This window comes from Nyctereutes procyonoides, unplaced genomic scaffold (genome assembly GCF_905146905.1).
Source record: "Nyctereutes procyonoides isolate TBG_1078 unplaced genomic scaffold, NYPRO_anot_genome, whole genome shotgun sequence".
In the NCBI taxonomy this organism is placed as follows: domain Eukaryota; kingdom Metazoa; phylum Chordata; class Mammalia; order Carnivora; family Canidae; genus Nyctereutes; species Nyctereutes procyonoides.
The window spans coordinates 22,829,945-22,842,547 of record NW_026575048.1 but is presented as its reverse complement, the minus strand read 5'-3'; the positions used below and the strand labels follow the sequence as shown (position 1 = coordinate 22,842,547).

Sequence of the window (12,603 nt, the reverse complement as noted above, 5' to 3'; positions counted from 1 at the left end):
TGACTGAAGCAATCAGAGAGCATTTTTACTTTTGTTTGCATGACAGATTAAGCTTGCTGCTCTCACTGTTCTTAGCAGCAAACGCCACTTCTAATAGCCTACACATACTCATAGGGTTTGCAAATGAGGAATAAAGGAGGGTTTTAAAATTGCAAATCCTCAGCAAAGCAAATTTAGCTTTCCATGAGCCTTCTCTCTGAAGAAGGTGGTTGGTTAACCCCTTGAAAGAAGACACAAGCTATAGTCGGTGCATGTCTTTAATATAAAATGAGGAACTCTATAAACCATTGCAAGTTACAGAAAAGCTTTGTAAATAAACATAAATTTCATTTTTCTCACCTTTGTACCCTGGATGGGGGAGCAAATATTCCATATCTTGGAGAACAACTAAAATACTGCACACCTCCAACTGAACCATCATTCTTGCCATGGGGTTTCTCAAGCTCTATACCGTACCAATATCCTAGAAAAAGAATATTGGATTTTAAAAGCATCTGCATTTTCTCCAAAATGGTTATGCTACCATACAAATCCAAAGCCCAGATGGCTTAACATTTTCACAAAATGACCAAAATGATGAAAGAGCATCATGATCATTGAGCTTTCAAATGATAAAATTTGAAAATTTGAAAAAATGAGTAGGAAAAAACATCTTACAAGCACAATTACAGAGTTATACATTAAAGGAGAGAGATAAAATACATAAATTTGGCATGAATTAGCTATTATGCAAGCAGTGTTACGACCACAATATATCTAAAAGCCATAATGAAAAAGAAATTGTCCTTGACTCAGTGATATGGTGTGCTTAAGTGAGAGAAGTACAATACAATACTGAGTTGTATTAATCATAAAGTGCATATGCAATCTTTCCCTTTTACTCTCCCAGCATTCCAACATCACAAACAGTTCTTAAATAATTAAGGAAGGACAAAAGTAATATGGAAAATACAATTAGACTTCATGGGTGACTCTTCTTTTTCCTTGTTTCCCTACACAGGATAAATAGAAAAATCATATTTAACCTTGGTGAAAAGACTGAGATTAGCCAGTTGGAAGAATTTTCTAAAAGCTTTTAAGCATGTAAAAGGGCCCACACTGAGGAAAATAAGAGGACTTCCTTTTCTAGAAAGCCAAAATTAAAGCAGTGAGATCGTGAGAATTAGGTAAATGGACATCTACTCCTAGTATAGGTATATACATACTCCTGGAATAAGGATTCTCAAACTGGGGTTACCTCAAGACCAGTTAGAAGTGGCCTAATCATCCATTCATTTTTATTTAAAGGGAGAATAAAGTAGTAATTGCATCTGGTCTCTTAAATTAGTATCAAATAAAAAATCAGAATATAGATATTGAAAATTTTAACTGCAAATTACAGATCCAAAACACAAAAATATTGTTTCTTTCAGACTACTAATTCAGACTCTCTATAACTTCAAAAATGGCAACCTAAAGTTCTTCAGTCTTTTCTTCTTATGTTCAAAAAGATGATATTTGAGCCCATTTCTAGATACTTTAGCACTGAAAGACTAATGCAGGACTACAGTCTTCTGTACTTAAACAGCATAGGAGTACAGAGTAAGGTACACAAACTTACTGCTTGGCCATACTAATGCTCTGAAATTAGGTCATCACATTTCTGAATGTCATTAACCAGGGTCGTCTGGTTGCTATTTTTATTTCTCAGAGTGCCACAGTTATAATGTTCAATGTCACAGTGTACCATATAACAGCTACATGTTTACCATATGACTATAAAAATGTAACATACCACAGAAAAAGACATTATGACAAGAGTTAACAATTTTGACTATGCATCCTCTGGAAGTGTTGAGGTATTTATCACCTCCTATTTAAATGGAAATTTTTTCTGATAAAAAGGCAAAAGAGGCTTAAAAATTACCTCCTTCAGGTCTAGATCTTATCTAAAAAGCCTCAATATTACCATTGTTCTCTAGAACTGACCTAAATATTGATGCCACAAGAAATACATGCTACTACTTTCTAAAAGGACAGAATGACTTTAACAGAAAAATTTCCAACTTTATGTTTGCTTATGACTTCCCAAATTTCTAGATAATCTTAGGAATCTAAAAATTAAAAGTCAACCTAAAACAATGAATTGTATCCAGTGAATCAAATCATTCTAACCTTGTTTAATATAGAAAAAGGAAACTCGGAAGACATGGAGATTGTGAAAAATACCCTACCTTTGGGATTCTTAAGTTTTTATTTGAGAACTATATTAAGACCAGTCTAACTAATCTCAATTACTACCTGGAGACCTGTGAGAGACATGAATTATACAACACACAGCCCATCTCAAATCAATTAGTTGAATTGCAATTATAAGTGATATAATGATACAAGACTGTACTGGGAGACAATTCTCCATGGCTCGCTCATGTTTCTGCATGTCTTATGAACAGAGGCACTGCCTGTCTTTTCATGGAGGTCTGCACAGAGGACAGCCTTGGAGGGCAGAGACAGTGTAGGTGGCAGGCCAAGCACAAAATACAGGCATGCTTGCTGTCTAGGAAAAAAGTTCAGATTCCTTAAGCTCAGGGCTTTTCTTGTGCAGCATAAAACATGGATGTGCAGGCATCACCCCCTGGGAACTGGGGCTCAGGAAGGAACTGCAAGAAAATGCTGACCCTCTGCTTCTGCCACTGCTGTGGATACAAAAGTCCTGTCTCTGAGTCAGGAGCCTAACGTCTTCCAGCAGCATCTATGAAACTGTGGCAATCCAACTTGTCAGCTTACACTAGTAGGGTAAAATCTCAGATCCTTCATAGTTCTTGACAGAATGCTACAAATTTAAAATCAATGTTCTCAGTAACCTTTTCCTAAAAGGCTACAATGCCACCATGTGTCAAAATAGCATATTGCCATTTGAAAAATACAGTTTCATTCAACTGGCTTCTATATTTGAAATTAAAATCACTGAAAAGGCAAAAGAAAGCTAATCTGTACTTTTGGAAACACAATATTAAGTCTAGATTGGAATGAATTTATAAATACACAAACATATATCTTTAAAGTCCCAGGGTGCACAGAAGTTTTTCATTTTCTCTTGAATCCTTTTATTGGCTTTTTTCTCCAAGCCACTCAGATAAAAGCTATATGCTGTGAACCATTTTAAGAATATCCTTAGAGGGACGCCTGGGTGGCTCAGTGGTTGAGCATCTGCCTTCGGCTCAGGGCGTAATCCCGGCATACAGGAATCGAGTCCCACATCTGGCTCCCTGAATGGAGCCTGCTTCTCCCTCTGCCTGTGTCTCTGCCTCTCTCTCTCTGTGTGTGTGTGTGTGTCTCTCATGAACAAATAAATAAAATCTTAAAAAAAGAAAAAAAGAATACCCTTAGCAATTTACCCAAAGAATATAAAAGTACTGATTCAAAGGGGCACGTGCACCCCAATGTTTACAGCAGCATTATCAACAATAGCCAAATTATGGAAAAAGCCCAAATATCTATTAGCTGATGAAGGGATAAGGAAGATGAGGCATATACATCCACTGGATTATCACTCAGCCATCCAAAAGAATGAAATCTTGCCATTTGCAATGATGTGGATGGAGCCAGACTGTATTATCCTAAGTGAAATAAGTCAGTCAGAGAAAGACAAATACCATATGATCTCACTCAAATATGGAATTTAAGAAACAAAACAGATGAATATAGGGGAAGGAAAGAAAAAAAGAGAGGGAAGCAAACTGTAAAAGACTCTAAACTGCAGAGAACAAACTGAGGGTTGCTGGAGGGACTTGGGTGGGGGATGGGCAAAATAGGGGATAGGGATTAAGGGAGGGCACTTGTGATGAGCACTGGGTGTTACATGTAAGCGATGAATCACTAAAGTCTACACCTAACACCAACTTTACCATATAAGTCAAAGAGAATTTAAATAAAACTTGAAATTTAAAAAAAAAAGAATATCCTTAGCAAAAATCTAAATTTGATATTTTCTGTTATTTAGCATGCTTGGCAGTCAGTGAGAGTGAAGTTGGGAATGACAACTAATTTTAACATTAGACAATTTAAAACACAACTGGCAAGAAAACTTAACAGATGACAGTCCACCTGAGTACAGTGTTTCCATCACCATTTCGCTTCTCCAGCGCCATAGCTAACATCCACAAGAACTGTCAATCAAGAATTTTCTATAATTAAATTTTACCTCCATGTAAAATTTTAAACTTTTGCATTCTAAAGCACCCAATGGAGCAAAGAATATACAGATGAGTTACCTGGAGCAAAGTTTGTTGTCCCGAAGAACTTAATGGTGCCAATTCTTTGGCCTACCACCAGTACTCTATCTCCGAGATGGAGCTCTCCTGCACAGCGGGTGTTATTTGCTACAGATGCTGCTGAAGAATTCAAACCTGTTTAATTGGTTGGTGGGGGAAGGGAAGAGGACAGGAAAAGAGAAGGAAAAAAAGCAAAAGGAAAAAAAAAAAAAACAATCTCAAAAAGTATATTAGCCAAAAATTCACCATGTATTCTAACCAGTCTAGCTAGTTGGAGATTTCAGTGTATGACACCTTTCATTATATACATCACTTACAGCTGTGGTTCTCACATGTGAGGTCAAGATATTCAAAGAAATTTTGCAGGGTTTCCTGAAAAAATTATTGCCACAAGAACTTGAGACACATGGTTCCTGGTAAAGTATTGATTCTATCCAGATTGCCTGGGGCACGCTCTACTAGAACAGAGGCCAGCACACTTCTTCTGTAAAGGGCCAGAGAGTACTTCAGGCTATGCACGTCATATCATGTCTATCATAACCACTCAGCTTTGCTACCATAGCACAAAATCATGCACAAACAAAACAGGCAGCATGGTATGTTCCAGTAAAACTTTACAAGAATAGGTGGCAGGTTGGATTTGGCTCATGGCTGTAATGTACCAATCCTTATCTACTAAAATGCTAGAATTAGAGTAGTTCACTGGGATTCAGTGTGAGTTATACATACAGGAATGTGATCTGAACGTGAAAACTGCTCTAAGTTTCCAATGAGCTCAAACTGATTTCCTTATTAGGAACCAAACCACTCCCCCTCACCTTGATTCAAGCCTAATCCCTGAAATAATTTAAACATCAGAAGTCCTAGAGAAATACTGTCTAGAAAACGGTTCAATTCTAACAGAGAAAGAGTGGGCCCCTTCATGCTTCTTCCATCAACCCATAAACAGACTTTAACAGTTATCATCTAGAAAGGCCTAAAGAAGCCTCTGTGGGGACAGGGGACAGAGGATAAGACACCACCAAAGGGAGAGAATCTAAAGCCATGGCAACAAATGAGGAACATAAACCCAGAGAGAAGAATGTCTGGATAAAGTGCTATACTAAAACTCCCAGGTCCTCATAATAGCTAATATTTCCATAGCACTTCACAGTTTACAAAGTGCTTGCCATAGAATTCTAACTATAGAGAAGATACACACTCAGAAATTAATTAAGGCATGGTGCTCGCAGGCAGTTGACAGCACACCAGGATTAAAGCCTGGGCCCCCAGGCCACAAGTCCTGAGGCATGTTCGCAGGCTATGCAATGGACCGAGGGCAGCACATTCAACATCACAGGATACAGCAATGCTGAGAAAACAGACCTCCTCCTCTACCTCTGCCATACCCCTAACCTTTTCCTTCTGCTCTTCATCCTAACCTCCCAATATGTCTGCATCCCTCAAATGCAAACCTATGAGAAAATGAAGTATCTACTCACTCTAGAAAAGTGTCCCAGGGAAACATCTTTGAGGCCCCAGACATGGACTTTCTCTCAGGGATCTCCCATTCTCTCTCCTTCCCCTCCTAAGAGGTCTGCTTTCTCACTCTGACAGGTCTCTTCACCTACTACTATCTAAGCCTATATCAGGCCTAAATTTGTGAAAAAGGAAAAAAGTTAAATATGTAGGTACACTAAAAACTACTTTTTATAAAAAAGTAAAAAAAAATGTATTTCCACACCCACATACACATTTTAAAATCAAATAAATGTCAAAAGCCCAAGTTCCAAGTGAAGGAGGCCTTGCAACGTGAATAAAATGAGGATAAGCAGGAGTGCTACGTCACAGTCCTCACACCTCTGTTCCTCAGGCCTGAAAATGCTTGATAAGGAAAAAGCATCTACTCAGAATACAAGTTATAAGTAAACAGTTTGAGGCAAAGCTTCTAGGTTCTCTACTTTTAGAGTCTCCCAACCTGTGGGTTTGGCATGTCAATGCTATTGCTGAGGGTTCCTCCCCATCACTGTACAGTATGTATTTTAAAGAGAAAATAATCCCATCAGAACATTTTCTATAATAAAATATTACTTCAGTACAACTGTTAAAAGTATTTGAAAGAGAACCTGGTAATTATTATGAGGTTCATTGAAAACAATTTATGTCAAAATGGTTCCATTTCTTTTCTGGATACATCTGCTACATAGGTAAATAAGTGAATGCAATGTACTCCATGTATGTTGATTGTGGCAAGATGCCTGCTATGAAGCATTTCCTATAACCTTACACATAACTGGAGAAAGGGGGACTGAATAAGGTTATGCAGAACTCAGAGTGAATTAAAAAGCCACATCCAAACAGGTTACCGTCTTCAACCTGTCAGGAGAGCCACTGAACCTCTCCTATTTAGCTTTAAACAAGGACTTGAACTTTAAATATGAAGATGATACAAAAATATGTGGAAAAGCTAATATGCAAGATATAAGAAACAAAATGCAGAGGGATAGAACCTCGAGTGTTAAACTAAGTGAGAATGTGTGTAAAGTCGTATGTGAAGCAGCAACATGAAGAGCGCTGGCATGAGGCTCCATATGGGCCGGGTCCACAGTGTGGTCACCACCCTGCAGGAGAAGCCTTACACCGTAATTGTGCCATGGGCATCAGTTTGGCTCTCTACAGGCTGGCCCTGAGGGGTCTGGAGACCCGGGAGCAAGAAGAAGAGCAGAAAGTGCTTGGGATGGAGGCAAAACCATACCAGCAGCAGAGAAAGCAGCAGACAGACCTCAGGGTGAAGCCCAGCTGTGCCACTTGGAAACTGGCGTCAGGCACCAATGACTTACCTCCCTAAGCCTCGGTTTCCTCATTCATAAAATGAGGATGATAGTAATAGTACCTACCCATAGGTTTGTTTTGAGAGTTAAGTGAAATAAGGTCTATAAAGTGCTTAGAATAGAACCTGAAATAATAAGTATACAATACATGTTAGTTATTATTAGGTCTAGATTAGAAAAGAAGAAAGGTAATAACCACATGGTTTCCACACATCTAAGGATCTACCATAAAATTCTAAAATGCACCTTAAAGGGTCAGAGGCATTACAAGCATGTGGAAGGGAAGAGGGGAGTCCAGACAAGGAACATGGCAGGAGCACTGGGAGGAAGGCAGGGAGACCAAGGACACTCATGGGGGGCAGTGGGGAATAGGGGGGACGGGGGCGGGGCAAGGGAAAGACAGAAGAGGGCAAGTAGTTCAATCTGACTGAAGTAAAATGTTCCTTCTACACATTTAAAAAGATCAAATCTACTTACAAACAAACCAAGATAAAAAACACCAAGAAAGCCTGGTTGAAAAAGCCATAGATACCAGCACTGGCTCTAGATGAGACAGACGGGCTTTTGCTCATTGTCTTCTTGTGATTGCTACGTGCATTCAGTTTCTTGGTGTAGCCTGGTTTGTGTTCCAAAGATGATGTGGAGGAGGAGCTGCTGATGGATCCAAGCAGAGTAACTAAAACAAGGTAAAGGAAAAGAACATATCAAAGGTTGGAAAACAAGAAGTGAACCAAAAAGATGGCTTTCCAGGTAAAACCCTCTGAAGCTCATCCAGTTAGCTTTCTCCATTGTGGATTATCTAGTGTTGACTTAAGTGCCTGGTTTCATCCAACTGTGCCGTAATTCATACAGAGAAGATTTTATATCCCAAGCAATTGTATTGTAAGGATTCACGTTGGAGGAGGACACTCTCACGCAGGAGAGTAGCACCCATTGCCAACAGAAACCGATGACCTCCCTGTTCTACCCACTTTCTCTCTCACCTCCCACTTTAGATGGCTTAGCGGAATCTAACCTGATTTACACTTAAAAAGTCTATTAATTTGTTTTAAGATAACAAAAAGGTAGTGTTAAAATGTTTTGAGCCAACCTGAAGGCAAACAGGAATACTCTTCAATGTTCTATTCGTGTTCTATTCACCGAATGATTTGAGAGCTGACAACCACTTTAAACATTTTTACCAAGCTGTCTACACTGTGATGTTTTCTTTTCATCTCTCTTTTAATTTAACCTGGTAGCTCTCTAATCTAAGTGTACACAGATGCACCACACAGCATTTTATAACCAAAGTCATGTTTACACTTTATGATGCGCTGCTTAAGGTATTTCCAAGGGTAATTTTTTGCTGCAATGATTTTTCTCTTAAAAACTTTAAAACTTAGCCCCCATAGAAGCTTTATCACTATTTTACTTTAAAGTTCCATCGGCAAATTAAATTTTTAGAATGAGAGTTATAAAATTATTTTACCATCTTTCTCTGTTACAGGTTTCGATTCGTCACCAGGAGGCAATGAAAGTGTTGATTCAGAAGCACTGTCTTTTTTTGAAGTCATTAATCCTAAGCAGAGAGAAACAAGACATTTTCAGCAAGAAAGAACTTCGACATTAAACGTACAAATGTGCTTACTTTTGAAAGCACAGACATCCCTCATCATCTAAATCTTATCCATTTCTGGAAACACATTGGATAGTAAATTCACAGATAGCAGGGGCCAATCTAATATTTCAATATGTAAAGGGGGGGGGGAAGGGGCACCTTGGTGGCTCAGGTCATGATCCCTCAGGGTCCCAGGATCAAGTCCCTCATCAGGCTCCTCACAGGAAGCCTCCTTCTCCCTCTGCCTAGCTCTCTGCCTCTCTGTCTCTCACATGAATTAAAAAATAAAAATAAAAATAAATGCATTCCTAGCCCCTCTGAAAACCTCAATTTCCTCCATCACCACTCAAGTCTCTTTTAGACCTATTTAACAATCCACAAAGGAATTCTAAATACTATAAAACAGTTAAAGCCTAGTTACCTAGTTGTTTGACACCTTATACACTCATTAGTGTATCTGCACAATGCCAGCAAGTACAGCAAACCTCACACAACTGAAGGACAACCATCGTACACTCACCAGGACTTGCAGACAACATATAGAATTCACTCATATGTGTGCAAATCATTTGTAGCAGATGTTCTATTCAGATAATGAATTCTGGGTAAAAAGTTTTGCAAACCATTGTAGCCACTAGTCATGAAAGTGAACGTGAGACAGTAAGAAGCCTTGCACTCTCTGCCACTGACACTCTGAAAATGATGGCCCCAGTATCACCACACACAAGTCTCACAAACAGACTCACTTGAAAAAAAGAAAAAGTCCATGAGTAATACTTTGCCTTATGAAGGCTTCTGTTTCCATTCGGCAGATCCAAATTATTTAAACCAGAAACCTAATGGACTTTACCCAGTTTTAAATTCCATCAAGTACCCATTTCAATTCTTCTCAATTAGGAAGCTTTTGAGTGAAGGATGATACCCGGCACTCCGAGCATCACCTGTGTGAACAAGACATGGTCCCAGCCCAAAAGAAGCACCTTTTCAATCCAGAATGGTAGAATGATGTGAGCATGAATAACTAAAATATGAGAACATTTATTGATAAGCACTAACACAGAGGAAAGAGACAATAGTTGTGGCTACAAAGATAAATTAATGCCTCATCAAGGAGATCAAATTCTGAGATGGGTTCTGAAGGACAGATAAGACTTCTTCAGGGGCGCCTGGGTGGCTCAGTCAGTTAAGCATCCGTCTTCAACTCAGGTCATGATCCTGGGGTGCTGGGTTCGAGCCTCGAGTTGGGCTCCCAGCTCAGTGGGGAGCCTGCTTCTCCCTTTCTTTCCCTCTCGCTCCTGTTCTCTCTCCCAAATAAATAAATCCAAAAAAAAAAAAAAAAAAAAAAAAACCAGACTTCTTCCAGAGCATACTTGGAGTTATGGCCAGAAAGAACTGAAGGTAGGCACTGTAGATGGATGAAAATAAAAGAAAAATCTTAAAGACAGAGTTAGAGACAGATGAGTAGCATGGCTGGAATAAAGAATAATTTTGGGACATGGTAGAAGTAAAACTGGATAGACAGGTCAGAATGAAATCTCAGAGGATGACAGGGCCAGGTAAGGACCTGGGCTTCTGATGGAAGGAATGGGCCTCTGATGGAAGGAATGGAACTCTGATGGAAGGAATGGGCCTCTGATAAATTGAAGGCCTCTGATGGACTTGGTGAAGGAGGGTTGGCATGAACAGAGCGGGGAGTAACATCACCCTGACAGCATAGCTTAGAAGAAAGTGAGAGCAGCAGAGGCAAGAAGCATGGACCAGGGAGAAGTTCTTACAATAGGTGGAATGAGGACCAGAACGACAATGGCATGAACTGAACAGAGGAATGGGTAAGAGAGACAGTGAAGGCACCCCACAGAATGCACCTCTTATTTTTCAGTTATATTTTTCAGTTTTAACATATCCATTTGGACCTTTCTTATTTGAGTTTTTTAATTGAGTCACTGGAGATTCACATGCAGTTGTATAAAGTAATACAAGGATATCTCTTGCACACTTTGCCCAATTTCCCCAAAGGTAACTTTTTACATGACTATAATAGAACATTGCAACCAGGATACCAACACTGATATAATCCACCAGTCTTCGGATGCCCCAGTTTTAACCATACTCATTTGTGTGTCCGTGCACATGTGCATGTGCACTTATGTATCACTTGGTTCTTTTCTATATCCTCATTTCTGTGAACTTTCTTTCCACTTGTTTCAAGAGTATTAACCTTAATTCTTAAAGCACGGTTATAATATATTCTTTAAAGTCTTTATCTGTGTCATGTCTGTGTCCTGTCAGGGTTGGCAACCTTTGGTTGTCTCTTTCCTTCAGAGATACTGAGATTTTCCTGGTTTTTCATATTTTGAATAATTTTGGATTGCATCCTACACATTTTGAATTTTATGTTGTGGTCTTATTTAAGTCTTATAGAGAATGTTTGTTTTGTATTATCAAGCGGTCAACTCAGTCCAGTTCAGGCTGGACATCTCTACCCACCTTCTGTGCACTGTATTCCAATGTCAGTTGAGTTTCCAAAGGCTTTTTGGGATCTTTCTCACTTGCGCCATCCAGTAGTACCTGGGATCTGGGCAGTGGAGACCAGAGACCAAAGCCTATATGGTCAGATCCACATGCACAACTTGAGAGCAAGCCAGGAGTTCACACCCAACATTTTGAGATTGCTTTGTGAGCTCCCTCCTCTCCATAGTCTCCCTGCCATTTCCCTGTGTCCAGAGGCACCCCTTCCTGATATCTGGGCAGGATACCTAGGCTTTAGTATCCCTACTTTGTCATAGTCTCCTGGGACTGACTCTGCCTCTAGGAACAAGCAGTGAGAAAAGAGAAGACAAGCTATTGGGAATCCATCCACATTCCTGGGACCACAGTTTCTCTGGTCAGAGAGAAGTGTTCCCCTCCCTTGGGATTTCAGGTGCCTTGCTATCTACTGCTGCTATAACACCATGCAGGACTGCCTAAGGACTGGCGTGGGAATGACCAAAAGGGTAAAAAAAAAAAAAAAAGACGCTATCTTTAAAAAAAAAAAAAAGGGATTTCCTCCATTTTCTATCTAGTAGAAGACTCTTCCCTGAACCTTAGATCAGAAATAGAGGGCTTCTCTTTGGGCCTTCTTTCCATAACGGCTGTAAACTTCTGGGTTTCAGGTTAAAAGGATACCATTTACAATTGCATCAAAAAGTATGAAGTGTCTAGGAACAGACCTGAAAAAACTGGTATAAAATAGCTGTAGAGAAAATCAGAAATCCTATTGACATATTTTTAAAGGACCTAATTAAATAAAGCAATATTCCAAGCTTAAAACTAAAAGACTGAATATTGTAATGATGTCAGTTCTTCCTAAATTGACTTATGATTTATTTTTTAACATTTTTTAAATTTAAATTCAATTTGCCAACATATAGTATAACAGCCAGTGCTCATCCTGACTTAATGGTTTAAATGCAATAAAATTTCAACAGATATTTTTAAAAATAAACTTAAAAGCTAATTCCAAAATTTATATGGAAATGTGGATTTACAAGGATCCAAACAGCTAAAACACTATTCAAGAATAAGGTAGGAAGCTTTCCTCTACAAGACATCAAGATTTATTTTTTTTAAACTATGGGAGTTATGAAGTACAGACTGACACAGAGCTATTTAAATAACTCAATGGAAGAGAATGGAAAGGCCAACCAATTCTTGGACAAAATCCTTGAATCATGGCAGGAAGCCTGTCTGCTTCAGCCACTGATAAGTTAGCAAGTACTTCCCGAGCACCTATTTTATGCTATGTACTACTCCAGTGAATACAAAAGCACAAAATACTCTCACAGTCCATTTAAATTTTAAAATTCTGCTGAGAGAATAAAAGATCTGAACAAATAAAGCAATTGGAGGACAAGACCCAAGCTAACAAATAATTCTGTGGTAGGGATACAAGTGTACAAAAAGT

The 12,603-nt window shown here is 39.0% G+C and overlaps 1 protein-coding gene across 4 annotated transcripts in view; it reads right to left on the bottom strand.

Moving 5' to 3' along the window:
* Window positions 1–12,603, bottom strand: part of CLIP4 (CAP-Gly domain containing linker protein family member 4) — a 62,726-nt gene that overhangs the window by 12,514 nt on the left and 37,609 nt on the right. For all 4 annotated transcript variants that reach the window (XM_055327370.1, XM_055327371.1, XM_055327372.1 and 1 more), the window contains exons 10-13: window positions 8,532–8,621; window positions 7,596–7,739; window positions 4,254–4,388; window positions 340–463 (exon numbers count right to left, since the gene is read on the bottom strand). In XM_055327370.1, the coding sequence (XP_055183345.1) occupies window positions 340–463; window positions 4,254–4,388; window positions 7,596–7,739; window positions 8,532–8,621 (493 nt within the window). The remainder of the gene's footprint in view (window positions 1–339; window positions 464–4,253; window positions 4,389–7,595; window positions 7,740–8,531; window positions 8,622–12,603) is intronic.